At 33.3% G+C, this 20599-nt stretch overlaps 1 protein-coding gene across 7 annotated transcripts in view; it reads right to left on the reverse strand.

The window, feature by feature from the left end:
* Positions 1–20599, reverse strand: part of NOVA1 (NOVA alternative splicing regulator 1) — a 140489-nt gene that overhangs the window by 15574 nt on the left and 104316 nt on the right. For all 7 annotated transcript variants that reach the window (XM_063398843.1, XM_063398846.1, XM_063398844.1 and 4 more), the window contains 2 exons: positions 19222–19388; positions 9305–9376 (listed from right to left, as the gene is read on the reverse strand). In XM_063398843.1, the coding sequence (XP_063254913.1) occupies positions 9305–9376; positions 19222–19388 (239 nt within the window). The remainder of the gene's footprint in view (positions 1–9304; positions 9377–19221; positions 19389–20599) is intronic.

Genomic DNA, 20599 nt, shown 5'->3' on the forward strand with positions numbered 1-20599 from the left:
ATCATTAACTGCAACTAAGCTGTAGTCAGCTGACTTGGAATTTAACATTCACCCCAGCTGATTCATATATTTAGTTTATAAGTATCTTGGTTTATAACTTCTTGGTTAACTCTTCTAAATTTGTAGTTATATGTGTTTAACCAAGATAGCCACAAGGCAACCAGAAGTAACTACTGCTGTACCAATAAAACAAAAAAAAAAAACCCAAAACAAAAGCAAAAAAAAAAAAAAAGCAAACCCACCCAACCAATCAACCAACAACAACAACAAAAAAACCCACCCTGGAATAAGTGGAAACAAGACAGAAGTTACCAATTATTTGACTGAGCAGAAGCAAAACTTTGATAGGTGCTAACTTAGGTCAGTTATCAAAGTCAGCTTACATAAAATCCTATAATTAAAAGAGACAGGTGAAGGAACAATTGCATCCTTCTTGTTAAATGTGAAGATCCTGGATTTTGATCATACATATGTAGCTCAGTAGGAAAACTGTTTATATTTATTGTTAAACCACAGGTTTGCAAACCATATTGTTTCCATACATCTGTGCTCTGAGTTATATTTCTCATACAGTGGGACACAAATTTCATTAAGGAAAACTATCTATAGACTAGCACTAGGCACAGGCAATACTTGAATATAGATAACTTGCACCTATTAATAATTTTGCGTAGATAATAAGCTCACACAAATGTTCATGTAGGAAAAGAAATTATTCCTTATGCAATCTAAGGCTGTGGGGTGCAAACATGGCTGTATTTATACATTTACATTACACATTTTTATACCTATATTACAAATGTGTAATACTCTGTGTGCATTAACATGGAAAAATACTTTACACAGAGTAAATTTGAAGGCAGCATCTGAGTAAATTTGATTTAAATACCTCTTTTTAAAGACACAATGAAAAACAATTTGCAACTAACTCTTGCCCTGATCTAAACTCCTATGCACACTATATACACATTCTTCTCCTTCAACAGCTGACGATTTTTTATTTTTAGAGAAAAGACTGAAAAATATGAAAAGAAAAATAAAAAAAAGAGAAGACCTGTCTCAAAAATGAGATGGAGGTGAGGAAATGAATAGATTTACTAAATCTTTTTGATTTTACAATACATTTGTCCCTTTTTCCTATTTAAAAAATATTCACTGTGATCCTTGTGGCAGTAAAGATTCTTTTTAGGCAGTGTTCCATAAATGCATTATAAATTATTCTAATCTCACTTAGATTTAGATTTCAAAACATAACTTTCATCCTATCAAAGCTGCAGTCTCCTCATTCTCTTACCCTGATTCACCTGTGTTCCTATTAATGTAAGGTAGGCATAATTTTCAGTTTACTTTGAAATTGGATGCAGTAAAGACAACCATCAGAGGACACACACACACTGTATACAGCCAACCAGTCTCTTCTGTGACTGCTAATGTAATGTGCATCATTTATTATCTAATTATTTATGATATAATTAAAGCAGAAATTTCTATAAAACAGCCTCTTAATTGCTGGCATAAAAGTGAAATACAACCTGTGAAATGTCTTTAACAAACAACTGTTATTTCCTTCTGTTTCTAAAAGAATGTGATAATACTGGTTCTAGACTATATTTATAGCTGGTTTATTAAAATTTTTAAAATTATTGTTATGAATAAAATTTCTGCAAGGAAATGATTATCTTTTGACTTCATTTCTCTTTTTCTGCATCACTTAATTATACATGTGTGCAGGTCTGCAAATCTTAAGGTGTTGTATTTTGGTTCAGTACTTTTTACTATAGAATGCCATGAATCATAGTCTAATCTATTTCATAAACCAGTTTAATTCCATAACTGTAACACTTTAAAAGAGCCAACATGGAGACTGCATTTCAGTATCTCATGGATAGGGGGCAGCTCTTAATTTATTATCACAATTACTACAATTACTATTAAGAGAATGAAGTCAATCAATTCTCACTGCATTTATAAGTTTGTTAAGTTAATGAAGATAGTAATAAAAAGCTGAGAAGCATTGAGATCATGTACTATGCTACTTAGAAACATGGAAAAAGAATTTACACTGCAGTGGAAGTGCAGGATTCCATAAAGTTTTAGGAAATAAAAATCTCAACCGTATTTTTCTAACCAAATCCAAATCACAGGTAGTAAGTTCACTTGAATGAGTAATTTACCATGTAGAAGTGCATTATTGTTTGATAATGTAAGGAGGGGGGGAATAGTCCAGCAAGATCTTTGATCTCTAAGGCTGCATTCAGTGAGGTGCCATTTGAGAAGCAGGGGAAAACAGAAGATGAAAGAGACAGCAGGCCCTCTGTACCCCCAGACCAATACTCTTCAAGGCTGCAAAGATTCAAATGTAAATCACTGGCAGGTAACAGACCAGTGAGCCCTTGGATTTAGAGTCTACAGTGACAATAGTCCCACTGATCCACTATTTGCAAACTACAACTCTTAATATCTGCTATTACTTGCAGGAGGTCTAATTTGCTTTCAGGGAAAAAAACAATTAATTAACCAACCAATCCAACTCAACCCAACCCAAACAACCAAACCTAAAATCAACAAATGTGAAAATATCTACAAGTGCAAAACTAGAGGAGTAAGATACAGTTACACATTGTTTTGATACAGACTATCTGAAATGCACTAGGGTACAATGTTTCACTCAAAGGTCTCAACAGGTCCAGCTAACCTCTGGAAAAGGAAAAACCTCCTACTCTTATTCCCTAGAGTGCAACAGGTCAACCTGCTTCTATGATCTGTATACAAAGAACACTCCCTTCTCACACAAATCAGGCAGAGACCTACTATCATTGGTGGGTTTGTCTCACACTTATGACTTCTCACCATCTGATGAATTCTCAAAGCATGCACATGGCACGCATCTAGCATCTAGACAATGCATCTAGCATTCCACCTCTAGCAAAGTGTGGTGCTGCTCTATACCTACAAACAGCTTGTGAAAATGGAAATATTTCAGGTAGCATGAAAAACCCAGTTAACAAGCAGGATCTTCTAGGGCCAAGCCTAATCATGCCTCTTTCAACACCTGACAGAAAAACATGGAATTGCCTTTTCTACCTTACAGTCTGCTGTACAGGATCTGTCCTGGTGTGACAGTAAGCTCTACAGACTCAATGTTTCTTTTCACATTCTCATACAACACTTGATCATATAAATTCTGAACTCCCTAAAAGCCACTAAAATAAATTCCAAATAATTGAAAACTTGGAGTCAAACCTTTATGTGACTGATTACATAGCAGAGAAACAACAATAAAGTCATCCAGATTTGCATTCTGGAAATTGCACTGCTCTTCTGCTTCCTCTGAGTCGTTCAAACAGTGAAGAAGGCACTAAGTGACTCATTACCTGTATACCTGAGAATATGGTGGGATTTTTCACCCAGTCGTAGCTCTGAATGAAACAGTACATCTGCTATACCAAACCTGAGTATTAAGAACTCAAAGTCATAGCTAACCTTTGTTAGATCACAAAGTAACATGTTGACAGCTTTCACTCCAGCTTATTTGGGATGGAACATGAACATGGATATATCTGGAATTTTATAAAATACTATTTTAATTTTGTATTGATAAAGGAATTATACTTAAAACTGATCAAAAAAACAAAAAAAAATAATTACTCTTTGGCAAAGGACATTTGAAAACTTTTTTCATATTTTGGCGGAGAGAAAAATATGTATTCTCCACATTTTATATATTTAATGATCCTGTTTCCTAAGTAGATAAGACCTTTTCTTAGTATAGGGACATGGGAAAATGCCAAAACCTATATATCATATCTACAAATATCCTTAAATGAAAGAACATCTTAAATTACAGTGACAGACTTTTTGAACTCCTTAACTCAAATACGACAAGATGATGTTAACCCTGCATGTTTAAACAGAATGCATTCAATCCAAAAAAGCTTTATCTTTTTACGTGTTCACTACCAAATATTTTAAAGTGAATAAATCTCATGAAAGTCATAATAAGTGTACTTTAAACAGTAATGATCTCAGCATCTTAACTGAAGTGACAATGATGTAAAAATGAATTATTTGAATCAAAAGCAAGCTTCAAAAAGTCACACTACAGTAAGATTTTTATGTTTTCTAAATCATCTAAGCCTTTATAAATACACAGTTTCTCTCTTTTTTTTTTTAAGCTTTTCTCTTATATGAGGGGGTTTTGTTTTGTTTTTTACCACTTGAATTTTATCTATGGGAGGAAAAACAACAAAAAAAATCTAACAACCGGGTAGAGTTTAAGACATGAGGAGATATTAAGACATTTATCCACCTTAATAGAAGGGAATAGGAATTCTGCCCATTACAATGAGAACATGTATCTTTTTGAAGGGGGGATGAAATAGGAAACTGAAATATTCTAATTATTATCAAGCATAAAATCCAAACAAGGTACACGAACATTTTTACTTAATGCACGGACTGCAACTGGCTGGTCATTTATGACATCTGGCCTATGATGGCTATTGACTATCCTGGGATCACCATTAAAACTCAGTATTTGTGCATTAAGATTAAAGTACTGATAAAAAAAATATCATTTGAAGCTGTTTATTATACACATTTTAAAAGTCCATGTCCTAATGATAACAGAAGACTGAAACAAAGCTTTCTTTCCTATTTATTCTTCTACCTCCTACAAGAAGTTATATATCAAATATGAGTTCAACAACCCATTAAAAGCTGTCATTACACTTTACAGACTGCCTTTAATTTCAGATCCTACCTTTCTGTGAGGAATGAAAAGATTCTGCAAGCAATTTTACGAACAGGGATAAGGCAGTTCTTTAAAGTCAGAGAGGGAGATTGGGTGCATCCATCGTTACAATTTAGAGACATCAATTAATCTCCCAGTCTCTATATGTGTACTATTATATCACATTGCAAGCTATAGACTTTGCATGAAATAAAGAGATAATGTAAGCCAAAAGCACAAATTCCAAATACCAAGATTTTAATAGCCATATGCTTGTGCTGTACCTGCTGAGTACAGGCAGTACCAAGAACACTGGCTCAGTCCCACCATGTGAAAAGGTTGAAAACTATTATTTATTACAGATATTGCAGCAACAAGATGAGACAGATATGCTCAAACAAAAAAACAAACCTGAGGACTGAATGAACAAAATCTACACCTATCTGCTGCGCTCCACAAAATTTATATTACATTGTACTAAATTATAAAATAGGAGTTTCGGGTGCAATAACAAAGCAGCAAAAGAGAACGTATAATTGTAAAAAATTCAAATGCCATGGGGGGAAAAATAGAGCTTTTAAAAAAGTAAAAATAAAAGGTTTATATAGTAAGTTATTGACCAAAGTTTACTATGATAAATCCTATTTTATTGCTAAGCTTAAGCCTATCTAAATTGAAAGGGAAAGGAAAAGGACTCCTACCCATCACTCTCCTGACTCATTAATAAGTGTGAATGTGTATTTTGGCTTTTTATTCTCTTAAGCCAGTAGCAAAGGTCAGCAGTTGTACCAATTTTATGGAAAAAAGAAGGACTGGAGAAGGAGATACACAAGTGTCCTTCACAGGTATATATCATACGGGCAAAGGAGAGATAAAACCTTAGCTTTATGTGTTCCTCCCTCTAAAGATAGAGAACATCAGACAAGCAGGAAGATAAAAAGAAAATAAAATCTTGTAAATAAATAAAAATATGTAAACAGTTTAATTATAGAAATACTGGTCTATCTAAAGACACTTAACTGTTGAAATAATAATTAAAACTTGCACCTTTACAAGGTTCTACAGAGGAAAAGCAAGCATGTTTTATATGATATTTAGTGCATTATTTATCACTTTAGAGATGAAATTACCTCCTGAAGTGTACTTTGGAGAAGTCAAATTGATTTCCTCCTCCTGGTAAATAAAAGTAAAGCTATATTCTGCCAGCTCCAGGGGCATCAGCAGAACAGTTTCACCACATAGCTATATGTCTGCCAGTGTTTGGCTATAAACAAAGCTGACAAAGTTTGTGAGGGTGTTAAAACAGAAGCTCATAGTCTGGATGTACAAAAAGATTTGTTTCAGCCATAGGCAAACAGGAGGGGGGAAAAAAAGTTATTGGAAATTCCACTGCCTATAATTCTATTGCCTCTTTGGTTCTTTCTTCCTTGGGAAGTTTACAGTTTATGGACCTTTAATGTGAATAAAGGTCCAAGGAAGTTCCACTGAAAAAATAAACAAGACATTTACAAGAATAATATTGACAGATGTATAACTTCCTGGAATAAAGAACTGAAGAGAAACACACTTCCAGCAAAGAGGTTTCTGCTGCACCCAGGGCTACCCACTATAATACAAACATGACAATTCTAAAGAAACTTTCTTCCACTAGATAAGGCATTTTCAGAGACTATCCTCTCCTTGAGAATCATAAAACAAGTAGTTCACAAATACTGGATTTTTCAAGAAACAATTCATCAAAAGCTGGAACTGCCATACAAAGGAGTTATGACCTCATCTGAATGGAGGCAAAGTGAGTCATTAAAAGGAAGATCTAATACAAGCCAGATTTCCTGCCTAGTTTCCTCTGACCTCTGTTGGCAGACCTATTTTCTTCTTGTATTAAAAAGTGTGTCTAGAAATTGTTCAAGCTCTCTCAGGAGAACACGACTGACATGTTTGTACAGCACAAGGCTCACATCAGCTGTTCTCATCAAAGCACAGACTCAACAGTTCTCTAATTGCAAGGACTTATGGGGGAGTCCTCCAACCCCATAAGCTTAAAAATCTCACCCTAACAGCAACCCAGCATTAAGTATTGCTTAAAGCTTGCTTAATCACCTTTCTAATCTTTAATATAAAAGATCATCTTCTCATGATTAAAATCTTACAGAAAATTGAATTAACCTAGGTCTAATATGCTACCTTATCCACACAACAGATTGTGCTGTGAATTCATCTTACACCTTAGCACTGAATTTCCTGACATCCATCCAGCTAACTAAGCTCTCTCATGTTACCATAATCTTGTGAGAAAACCCATACCTGAATGGTTATTTTCTATTGAGAGCCATCTTACACAGCCATATACCAAGACAAACATTTATTGTTGTTCTCTAACGCTCTCCTGTCGGGTGTCTACGTGGCTACCGACAGGTTTGAGAGTATTGTGCTGGAACCTATTTCCACGTGACAGCCGCAGTGCAGATACTTGTCCATACTGGTGTTGAATGCTAATCACCACTACAGTCTGGGAACAATTGCCAGTGATGTCACTTATCACCAGAATGAGCAGAAAGGCCTTAATTGCCTTATCATGTGCTTTGTGCTTCCTGCTGGAATGGCTAGAAATCACTAGAAAATACGAGAAGGGATAAAATAGTCATAAACCTGTATGAGCTTCAATGGTTAATGATAAAAGCAGTTCCAAAAGTCAATTAAGGAACTCATTACTCTTCTTCATATATACAGTTCTGATGCTTTTCAAAAAAGGTCTTGATTACTTGCATGAAAATGGAATTGAACACAGGTTATGAATAAAATGCATTAAAATATGTAATTTGGGATATAGACAGGATACAAAGCATACATGTCACTTAGCTTGTGAATTTAGCTATATTACTTGATAATATTCCCATAGAACAACTTTCTATAAACATAAGTATTTTTAGCTATTGAAAAGTCATTTCAAGTTTATAGACTACAATATAATTCTGATAAAATTCATAGAACAGATGCAAAATAGGTGCTTGTCTTATGGTAATTAACATGCTCAAATTGTTTATCCTGTAAATAAAAGCACTTCTTCCTTTTTCTCTAAATAATGATCATCAGGATATACTTATAATCAAAAAAAATAAAGTGTGAAAGAAAAGTAAAATAGTAAGAACCCTTAGCAGGAAGAACCTCTGCACTCATTTTCAAAACCTTCTAATTAAAATAAACAAAATACTAAAATTAAGAGAGAGAATAAAAGCTGAACAGAGCTCATAAAACATCCCTAGTTGTCGGCAAAGATTTTATCTTTGTCATTTAATGATGATGAAGCCAAGTAACTGTTGCTGGAATGGAAGCAGACTGATGAAGAAGGCTTTCAAATTGAAGTCAAGGATATCACAACCTATATTTTTCTAAATAGTTCCTTTATCTGTAAAATTTCTTTCTGAATTCCATTGCTTTCTGTACCTGACACCTCCTTCAATAACTGTCATGTGTTGATCAAAGGTATAATGCTTTAATACACTTCCGTTCATGTGAAATTGTCTGTTCATACACCAGCAAGTTCTAAGCCGTTGAAAAAAAATATCAGAAAATCCGTAATTAATAACAGTGTTAACTTCAGGGGGAGATTAGCTTGTGAAGGAAACTTTTATCATATCTAATGTTATTTATGCAAGATCTGATAGCAACGTTCAGCTAACTGAAACAGACTGTGGGAACTCTTAGCATATACTAAATACTTACGTTATTTGAACACAAAGTACATTAAGTTTATCAAGACATCAAAAATAAATGAGGTATTTTTAAAGCATGAATAAGTTCTAAAAAGCATGGTATATTGCAATTTTTACAATTTTCATAGGGAAGACAAAGATAATATGATAATTTGTGGACACAATCAACTGGACATTAACTTTTCCAATTAAAATAAAAATAAATGAGTATAATTAAAAGATTGCTATAAGGACAGTATATACATTTAAAAATACAATATGAATTAAACTTACTTAGATGTGTTTAGCATGTTTTTAGAGAGATTTAATTTTAATTCATTCCTTATCAATAAATTTTCATTTAAAATACTTCTATATTTAAATAATGCCCCTACACTACTGTCCACAAACACATTTCAAAATTCTGCAATAAAGAAGTCTGTTTGCCATTCCTGGGCTGAATTCCAGCTATTTAAGCATTGGTTTAGGGGTAATTCCACTATAACTTAAAACTGATTCAGGAAGTAGATACGTGTGTGCATATATACACAAACATATATAAACCAAGAGTTACTCTGTCTACAAACACACCAGTTTTGTATCCTTGCAATTTCTTAAATGGAAAAAAAAAATCAAAACCAACTATTTTAAAAGATACTTTGCTTTCATCAGAGATTTCAATGAGCCCACCAAAATAAATTAAAAGAAGCAAAATATTTTCCATTTACTTTGCCAATTTCTAACAAGAGTTAGATATCTATGGTTATGGGTGTATATATGTGAATGAACGAATAAATCCTTAACCCACCATATCTTTTTCTCCAGTTTGCAAGCTGTCACCCGTGAAAAGTATGGTGTAGATGGTAGGATGATACTGTACCTGATTGGCTCTGGAGGTGGTCATGGGATCAGATGGAGAGGACTTGGTGGTAGTTGGGGAAGATGGCAATGTCTGGGAACAAAGCAGTTCAGGAGCAAATCAACCTTTACAAGCCTTAGACTGAACAGTTAAAAAAATAAATAAACCAACAAAATAACATAACCAGAAAATTAAAAGAAATAAAAAAATGCCTAAGACAAAGAACTTTCTCCTACTCATTGGAACTTAATGGAATTTAAAGTCAATTGGATAAATAATGCATGTAAATATGCATGCTTGTGCATGTAAAAACAAATTCATGACTTGAAATCAAGATGGTGAACTCACATAAATACTCAAAAATATGCTGACCACATGAGGAATATATTCTTTCCTCTCTCCTCCTCTTGGGGAAAATGAAGACTATAAGTAAACAAAAATTCCAGCAAGTTCAATGAGCATACTAGAAACAGTTATCAGTCTATGAACAAACAGGGCCAATGTCTGAAAGAAGTTAAAAGACATTTACTCTGGCACTTTATAAAGCACCATTCTACAACAAGGACTTATAGCCAGCAAACTGTGTTCCATACCTTACAACAGTTACGCTGAAGCTACCGAGATTTTGGCAATATTCTAACTGCTAAAATATTCATTGATCTTTTTTAATCTAGAAGCAGGTGAAAAAATGTAAGCATCAATCTCATGATGGATGAACATGCAACTAATACCTTCATAACAAGTAACTACAAAATATTTATGATTCGTGTTAAAAACGTTCATTTGGTTGAACAAAGGTCAATAGCTTATTATAGTTCTGTGTTCAAAATAAACACAAAAAAGAATTAAGAGTCATATTTATTGATCATCTCTTCTAAATAATATACAAGTAATGCTTAACATTAATTCTTGAACATATTAAAAAAAGCACTGCTCTGTTTAAAAACTTCATATACACATTTCTCTTTTAAAAGTATTAGATCGTGACAGAAAAACTCTTTTCTTTTTATAAGTGTAGCAAAAAAGTAAAATTCCAATTTTCAAAACATAACATACAATACTTATTCAAAGCATGTTTTTGACATTTTTGCAATATATAAATATTATAAAATATCAAAAATTACACTAATTTTATGTCAAGAAATAAGTGTTAAAGTGCTATACAATGGAATTTATCATATGCTCGTATAGTTACTAACCAAAACTATTTAGAAATAAATAAAGCAAAATTTCACACTTTCAGCAGTTCTGTTACTTACAATCATTGACAGTCCCTCATAAAATAGGTATACATACTTTTGCACTAAAACTCTTAATGCATATGAGAAAGCTGGGACACTGTGAATGCATAAAGTTGTGTATTAGCAAAATATGGGCTTGTACATATGCACACACAAATATTTTAGATGTATGTTAAACAGTATGAAGATCCATTTTTCATAGTTTTTTTACATAAACAGGCAGTTAAAACAGGAAAAATCAAACCTTGGGAAACAGATCCCTATTTTGTGCTTCCAACTTGTAACTCATTGCAAAACAATAAAAAGAAACAAAACAGTTTCAGCATTAACTGGGACTATTATACGATGGCTATGTAAAAAATACTATCAGGTATAGGACATTGTAAAAATATGTAAAATATGTAACTGGCAAACTGCTATTTGTCTTCAGGCACTACACACTGTAAAAATCAAGGCAACTATAAAGGATTCTCCCATGTCTTTATGTACCAAACACGGGACCATCACGAGGGGTCCATTCGTGGGGGGCTAGAATTATTTAGCAAAAATGTGTCTGATCCCACAATAGTACATGGCTAAGCTTCCTCAGCTATAGAATTATACTTTTGGTTTTAGGGAGGTGATGCAGTATTTCTCTTACCAAAGTGTGAAATTGCAGTGAATTGATTTTTTATCATTTAAGGCTAAACAGGAAAAAAATACAAAAAACCCCACAAAACAAAACAAAACAAAAAAACCAAAAAAAAAAAAAAAAAAAAAAAAAACCCAACCAAAAAGAATGGAGAATTGTTTATTGTCCCAACAGGTTTTCTTTATTATAGCTAGGTATTAAACTTCTGTTCTGGAATCCCCAAAAGAAAAAAAATCACTAACATATTTTGAATAAAATATTTTAGAAAACTGATACTTTGTGTTTTCCACACCACTGCTCACTAGGGCATATGGTACTGTATGTTGTTTTGGTATGCTAGGTTGCATATTAAAAAGAAAAATAGTTTGTTCTTCACAGTGGCTATCAAACCTAACTAGTGGATTTATAGGGAAATATGTAGAAGACTTCAAAACTGGACAATGACAATCCTCGATACCACAGATGATTTAAGAAACTGGAAACATCTCAGATTTCAATTAATATCAATCTTTCTAAAGCACAAAAATATATGGTTGTGATGAAAAAAGGAGTGATGATAATCATTTCAGGTGACTGTTGAACTATAATATCTATTAAGTAGAAGCATTTCATTATTTATTTTAGTAAAAGTCTACTTAAATACAACACAGAAAAAGAGATTATTGAATTTAAAAGCAAAGACTGTATTAATGAACAAGTATCAACTATGGAAAACACCTTTTATTCCAAAATAAATAGCTAAATACTGAAAATAATAGCTTTTTGTCTTGTGTTTTTGGTGCTTTTTTTTTTTGTGTATCAGGTTGTTTGCATTTGAGGCTTGATCTCCCTTACATTGCTTACTGACATAACTGCTTTTACATTTTATATACATATATACATATATGTATACACACACACATATATATAATATAACTGACAGTGTTTTATAAAAATTAATCTCTTTTCATCTAGGCCATGATGAAATTAGACTTCTCTGTTTTCTTAAATACTATTACCTTTCCTACTGTTTATGAGACTATTAATGAGTTACAGGTTAGAGTGTGTTGCTTGTTCCAACTTTACATGTTGTGTAAAATCTGTGAAAAGAGATTTTAAGTATTTAAAAAGAAGCCTAATTTTAGAAATAAATTTCTGTTTTAGTCATATTTGAGTTGTAGTGTCTTCTGAATTTTGTGCCCAAACATTGACTATACTGTGAGATATTTCTCTCAGGGAGCAGAACACACTAAAGGGTGTGCAGAAATCCAGTCAAATCACTGCACTTCCTTTCTTGATATTATTTGATAAACAGAAGGAAGTTATAACTAAACCATGGCGGTATAGATTACAGTCCATCTGCAGGGTGTTTCACAAGGTCTCTGAGTCCTCTTTTGATTACAATGATACCCTTATATACATATTTACACTTAAGAAATTTCAATACTTACACCATGGGTAATAAATAATAAAACTGTACTGAGACAATTAACTTAATTCTCAGTACTTACTAGTATATATAAATATTCAGGACTAGAAAGAAAAGGCAGAAAATGAAATATTGTTTGAAATACTTTGATGTGAAAGCATAGAAAAAACATCATTTAAATGTGAAAGTGAGACTGCATTTACACCTTACCAATTTCTAGTATCTCACTACGGAGCTTGCCAAACAAAGGAGGTCTTGGTAATAATATTACCTGCAATAAATAACTATTAAGACTAAACTAATACTGAATTTCAGTCCTGCATATACTAATATTGGTGTTTTTAATCACTGAAATTAGTGTTATAAAACTAATTTGCTTAAGCCAACATTTCAATGCACTTTAAGAAAAGGTCTTATTTTTGAAAAAAAATGTATTAAACAGCTTAACACTTTCTGCAGGTAAAATGAGAAACAGAGAGCACTGCAAGGCCCCACTGCTCTGAACAACATAAAAGACTGACTTACTAGACTTTCAACACAGAGATCAGTCTTTCTTAACAGACTGCTTGGTTTGCTGAATGTGAGGCTTCTTCACATCTGCTGTAATCTCCTTTTATCTGTAACTCTGGACAAAGATTCTTATCTTGGGGATGACTGTATAAATATACGACACATTTCAGAAAATAGAATTTGGATAACGAAATAATCAAGGATTAATAATTTGCTTACAATTCAGACTGTAAAAAGGCTACTTTGATGACTTCAGTGATCTATCTTTTTTTCCTACCTTTTCATTTCTGTAAAGAACAAATAAAATAAATTTTGATTATATTTCAGTCTCCTTGCCTTCGATTTTGCTTTTGCATGGAAGAAGAGACAGAGCATAGGGAAATACAAAAAGACTAAAAGGTAACTTATCTGTCTTTATGAACTCTTGGGAACCTGACTTTGAGAAAGAAAATAACTATGGTAAAGTATGATCGTGAAGGAAGACTATCTCATGTTTTGTCAAAGACAAGAAGGGATAAGATGTTTGAAGCAAACCATCAGGTGTCATTTGGATCACCCGAGCAACTCTGGATGAAAGGAGCAATTTAGAATTAATATTACAGTAAAAGGGACAAAAAAGAATCAGGACCTCCTCTTTCTTCAAAACTCGTCACAATAGCAGAACAAGATCGGGGGCTGTTCCACAGAAGTAACAGTAAACTGAATTATGTAACCAGGCACAGCCATGAGAAATCCTGTAAGATATGGCTTTAGGATTCATTCTGGAAGAGAAGGTTACCTTTTCATTCTGGGATACTTTGGGAATCAGAAAGATACACCAAAACTACAAAGCCATCAGAAGGTACAAGAGAATTTAAAAATTTTCCTAAGAACCAAAACACTACTGAAAATTTATGCGAAGTTGAATGCTGCTGTTCATCTCCAACAAAATATTCTATTCTCATTCCACATTTGAAGCACAGAAGAGTTAATAAACAGTTACAAAGTTGACTGCATTCATAAACAAAGTTTTGTATAAATATTGAGATTATATTCAACACTGCTGAAATGAAACAGAAAATAAAACTAGTATCTAACACTAAATCTGCCAGCAGAATTATGGTTAGAATTAAGCATATGAGGGACAGGAAAAAGGATACATATTTTTATGGAATACTAAACTTGCCCCTGGATTCAATGTACAGAACTAAATGGCTTTAAATAGCTTTTGGTTTTTTGTTGTTTTTTTTTTTTTTTTTTTTTTTTTTTTTTTTTTTTTTGTTTGTTTGTTTGTTTTTTTTTTTTTTTTTTTTTTTTTTTTTTTTTTTTCTGGCAACTTGTGAAGACCTCTGCATATCTTACTATACATTGCAGAATGATAACTGGTGTGATTTTTCACTTATGTTTACAAGTGAAAAATGTTTTTGAGAAGTTTTTAACTAGATGAAGACACTGTGATCCATGAAGCTACTTACTTTTTGTTTAAATGAAAACTGTAACTTTCTCATATTCTATAGTTTAGTAAGATTCTTCTAGGTGACAGACTTTTATCTTCAATGGATGATAAAGAAAAGAAAGGCTTCTCAGAAGGTATAGGCATTTTACAAAATCAATGAAAGTTTCTTGAGGAAGGAACAATCTGAGAGTACTGATGGATTAAAAACTGAATACAATCCAGCAATGTGCACATGTAGGCCAGAAAGCAAACTGCCCCCTAGGCTGTGCCAGAAGAAGGGTGTCCAGGAGGATGAGAAGGGACTCTGTCCCTCTGCTCTGGTGAGACTCCCCCTGCAGTGCTGCATCCACCTCTGGGGCTCTCAGGACAGCAGAGACAGGGACCTGCTGGGCAGGATCCAGAACAGCACCACAAAGACCATCAGTGACCGGAGACCTCCCTTATGAAGAAAGGCTGAGAGAATTGTCATTGTTTCTCCTAGAGACAGGAAAGCTTGGAAACCTTGCAGCAGACTTTCATCACTTAAAGGGAGCCTGTAAGATAGATTGGGACAGACTTTTTACCAGGTAGAGTAGTGACTTGACAAGGGATAGGGTTTTTAAAATGAAACAGGTAGATCTAGATTAGATATTAGGGAGAAACTTCACTGTGATGGTGGTGAGGCACCAGAAGATGTTGACCAGAGAAGCTGTGTATGATCCATACTTGGCCAGTTTGGAGGAGGCAACCTGGTCTAGTGAAAGCTGTTCCTGGCACAGGGGTAGGATCTAGATGATCTTTTATTTGCCTTCCCACTAAAACCATTCCATGATTCTGTGAAGTCTACTGAGCCTTTATTGTCTGAACAACTCATAATCCAAAACAACAACCCCCACCTCCATTTAAGCCAATATTTTCAGCTATGTATTCTTAAACTCAGGTTCTATAAAGTCATTGGAAAGCAAGTTTTTATTTTAAAATTATTAAGTTCTCTTTTTTGTTGTTGATCAACACTTCTGGAGTAAAAGCACTTGTTTTCAATAGAGGGACAGGAAATTAAAAATCTGAATTCAGATATTAACTTTTGTAGATTTTGAATAAAATAACTGGGACTATGATAAATAGCAGTTCAACTCATGAGAAATTAATTATCTACTGAAAAAGCTGAAATGAAACTGGTTCCAATGAAAGCTTTAATTGGAAATTTTATATGTGAAAGTTTTATTCTAGATTTACAAGAAGGAAACTTTTGTATATTTTAAAAACCCTAAACATTTCACAGAATCAAAGAATCATTCAGGCAGGAAGGGATCTCAGAACGCCAAACAGTGCAAACTGCTTGAAGCACAGTTAACTTCAAGGTAGGTCCTCTTTCCTTCCATAAAATGTACAGTTCAGCAATGGCCATCTCTGTTTCCATGTGCTTCCTGGACAGGCTGCTACAACATCTGCTACCTGCTACAACTGAAAGCTGGAAGGAAAATTCAACTAGCTTACAAAAAAGTTGTAATAATTCCTGAAGTAGGTGATAAAACCAATTTAAGCAGCCTTTTCCATTGTTCATAAGACTTGCTATTAATTTAGAGGTGAAATTTAAAGCTTTGGATGTCAATTACAAAGACTAAACAACTCAGGCTCATGATCTCTTATGAAAACTTCTTTTTGTTCCTGTGAGTTACGATATGGTTTGAAAGAGTTTGTATGACACTCTAATTAATTAAGAGGGAAAAAAGGAGGATAAAAAATGGTCATAGCAGTTTCTATAAAAGGCCATAGGAACCAGTTAGTTATTATTCAGCGATATTAGAAATGGCAGATGGTTGACATCCATGGAGATAGTCTGTGTTGTGTAGATATAAAAGATATAAATATTTGTCAGTTAAACATCTATCAGACCTACTTGGAGTAGAAAACTTCCTGGTATCTACTGATAAGTGCAAAGGATTAGGAGAGACAAAAAAATGTACTGGAGAGGGCTCAAAAGGAAGCACATACATTTGCTTTCAGATGTTCTGCAGCTGAAAAAGCTGAAGTTAAAGGGACAGAATGTACAGATAGTGATTCCATTAAGAAGTAGAAATGCCAGGCCAGAGTGAGCCTCTCCGTGTCCCGTGCCTTTCCTGAAGACAGAGTGCTGAAATTCAGGAAGTCAGAAAAGGCTTTATCTACTGCCTTTCTTCATTGAATCTAGAACCAGAAATTTTCTTTCTTAGCTCCGTTCCCTAGGGTGAGTGTTGATAAAGCAGCCCGAGACAGAGAAATTCCGACAGGGAAACACAAGCTGCATACTCATAGAGACAAATGGCTTGGCAAGACTTCAGCTACTGGTACCTCTACTCATGGGGAGAAAACTACATCTTCTTGATTGAGACAGTTTCAGAGTTCCTAAATTACAGTAAAATTTATTATTTAAAATCAACTTTAAATTTTCTTCAATCTGCACTGTAATACTTTGTGTGTCAGTGTTCTTGGGCAACATTCTAAGACAGGAAGAATCATGTAAAATTTTGTGTAAAAGAAGTTACAAATAATAAGGCTTATTTTAAAAAAATCAAAATTACTGGTCTTATATTTTTTACAAATAATTATAATAAAACTATGATATCTGTGCTCTCAAGAAAATAACAACACTGGACTTCTAGATCACGGCAACCAGCTATAAAATATTATTCTCTTAAATTTTTAAATCAAGGCATTATATCTTTCACTAAAATACAGTATACTCTGACACTGAAGGACAGATTATTCACTTCAAATTTTACCTTAGAACTAAGCTAGCAATTTCATGTCTTGGTAAAAATAATGGATTTCAGGTTTGAGTCAATTTTAGATTGAGTCGATATTTATAGTGTATTAATTTATCATGAACAGATATAGCCTCATTAAAAGAGAATTGAAACAATTCATTGTGGTTGAAGTTGTTTAACATATGCATATGCATATTCCCAAATATTCGAAGTTATATTATGCACCTGCATGTATACAAGTAATATATTTATATTTTAAGATATAGAGCCAGTATACATTGTAATTTAGCAGTGCATTTCATTAGCAGTGACTGCATTCATTAATCCATCCCTCCAGAATTTAATGGAACTTAACATTTCAAATCAACAAACCCCAAACCAAACTAACTTTCAAAAAAGAGGAAAAAAATAAAAAATTGAAAAATAAAACAAACCAGCAACAACTAAACAACCAAAACAACCAACCAATCAAAAAACAAACCCCCAAAAGAAAAGAAAAACAACCTCCACAACTTTGCATATACATTTTCTGAAGAAATAGTGTGGTCAACAAGATATATCATCTTCAGACACAAGAGTTATTATTTAGGCATTTCACTAAAGAGCCCTGTAATCTAGTTTCTCAGAATCTTACTGACTTACCTAAAAAACTAGCTTAATTTCACTTCAAAAGGGGAAAACCACTTTTTATTGTAATAGAGAACACTCATTTCCCACTGGATTGAGAAATATTGGCATAAAATCCAATATTTTATCAGCAGAAAAGCCGCTCAAAATATAGCTCAATATCAGATTTTTCTCTTTCAGGCATAATCATTTTCATGTCTAATAATTGAGAAACTAATCCTATAAAATTGGGGGCTTTCTTTTTAGTATTTTCTTATAAATTATCTAGAATAATTTTCTTATAAATTATCCAGAGTATGTAAAATTATTGCATACAGAAAAAATAAATAGTAGTAAATATTAGAAATAGTATAAATGGTTTATGCGCAGTTCCATCCATCTAAAGCAGTCTGTTGCAAACTCATCCTGTTCAAAAATATCTTTATATAAGCATTCTGTGTATATCACTGTATACAAAGTAAAATAATTGTTACCAAATTATAGGAAACTGAACATTGCTAGTGTAGAAGGACAAACCAATCTTTTCCCACATAGAAAAGATTGTGGGAAATCTTTTTTTCCAGGTGAGAAACTAAAATCTATCCTCTACAGGACAGAGAGACAAGGCAAAACTTTTCTAATGTTCACTCACTTCTTTCTTCTTTCTTTCTTTTCTTATTCAATACAATGGAAAATAACTCTAAATCCTTTATGATGCATATTTCCCATTCTCCTTACAGAGCAATTTTTTTTAAATTAAAATTTGTATGGAAAATTAAGGAATAAAGAACTAGGGCAGTAATAGCCTGCAAATAGTTTTTGCAGTACCCAAAGATTTTGAATGAAGCCAGTAAAAAATAGGCAAAAAGATGCCAAAAATAACATAAAATGAAATAGTAAAAAACTTCCCAACTAAATTATTCCTATGTTTTCAAGTTCTTACAGGTAAGATTTTAAATTATCTAATTTAGGGTCTAAAAATGTTAGGGTTTTCTTCTTTATTTATATACATAAACGTAGAGAACATTTGGTTAATCTGTGATTTTTAGTAACACTTTAAATTTACATAGGGTTCAGCATTTAAGATTAAAATTCAGCAATCTTTAACTAAGACCTAAAGGTCTGTTATCACCTTATACAGTAAAGAAAAGTTTATGAAAGAAACACATTAGAGCATGGCATTCGAATTTGTAAAACACTGTCTAAAAGAACTGCTGAGAAACATGGAACGCGTAAGTACAACAAAAAAGAGTACCAGCAAGTTAATAAAGTCTAAAATAACATTTTTTTAAAGACCATGTTAAGTTTACCCCTTCCAGCACTAAAGTTTTAAGACTTCTAAGGAGCAGCTGTGACTCTCTATTCCCAACCAAAAACTCACTTGTTTGATGCGGTCTGGGTTAACAGTGGTCTGAGGCTGTAGGATGCTGACAGGCTCTGTCTTGGCCACGTTCTGAGGCATTTCTCGAATCTTCTCTGCAATGAAGCCATGAACTGCATTTAGTGCTTCGACTGTTCCCTGGATCAGACACACCCGCTCTGTAGTACCTGCAAAAGGCAAAAGCAGACCCGAGTGATGAGCATTCCTCAGGATCCCACAGACTGCTTCAGTCAGGGCACAGAGACGGCATCAAAGGCAATGCTGCAAAACCAAGGAGCAATAATACCTCCCTGAAAGTACAAACGAGAGATTTCCAAAAGGTAACATACTGATGGTGTGAAGATATTTAAACAACTCCTACTGATGTAGATCCCACAATCACCAACTTTCCCAATCACCCTGGATATCATCAAGCAGAATATTCATAAATTTCCTCCAAAATGAAATTGTTCTGTTTGTGCTACAAAAAAAAAAATCAACACCAGTTCTCACCTAGTGATTAAAAACACTTATTTAAAAACATTTCGCCTTATTTAAAAACATCTAAAGGATGGCTGAAGATGGATGCAGAACTGTGGAAAAATACTTTTTTTTTTTTTTTTTTTTTTTTTTTTTTTTTTTTTTTTTTGTGATTCTATTAGATGATTAAATGGCTTTACTGTATAGCAAAAAAGGACTGGTTTACATACTGGGTTACAGTTTGATACATTCTCACTAAACAAATATAAGCCCCCCCAGCATCAATCCTAAGGATAAGAGTATGACACTTCACTGAAATAATCTCATGTTCTGTATTCCACATATCAAACCACTTAAATAGGTTCCAGAAAATCAGTTTTGACTTGAATAACAGGATCTGACAGGAGTTGGAAAAAACTCCTCAAACTCCCCAAAACCTAAAAGCAACTTGAAAATTAATATTGCAGTTTCTAATTTTGTTCTGCAGGAATACCAACGTAAGACAACATACATACTCAAGTAAAACTGCTTTAAAATTCTATGTAATACATACTTTCAAATACACATTCTTTACACTTACGACATAAACAATTTTTTGGTATTCATTGCCTCACTGTTGTCTTCAAATACCAGTAGAACAGTTGTACTAACAGAAGACAATTATAACATGAACTATCAAGACATTAGTGTATTCCTAAAAATATAGTAATACCATAACAACATAAGATTGTGTTGCAAAGATTAGCCAGATACATATCTCTATTCAATGTCAGTGCATATTTTGCTTCAAGACTATGGAGAGGGGAGAAAAATAACAAATCTGAGCCATGGATGTAGCACAAGAATAAATATAATAATTTTTTTCATTGATATACTCCTAGTAAATACTATGGATAAGATAATAAATTAATCTTTTCTC

Source organism: Prinia subflava, chromosome 5 (genome assembly GCF_021018805.1).
Source record: "Prinia subflava isolate CZ2003 ecotype Zambia chromosome 5, Cam_Psub_1.2, whole genome shotgun sequence".
Taxonomy (NCBI): Eukaryota; Metazoa; Chordata; class Aves; order Passeriformes; family Cisticolidae; genus Prinia; species Prinia subflava.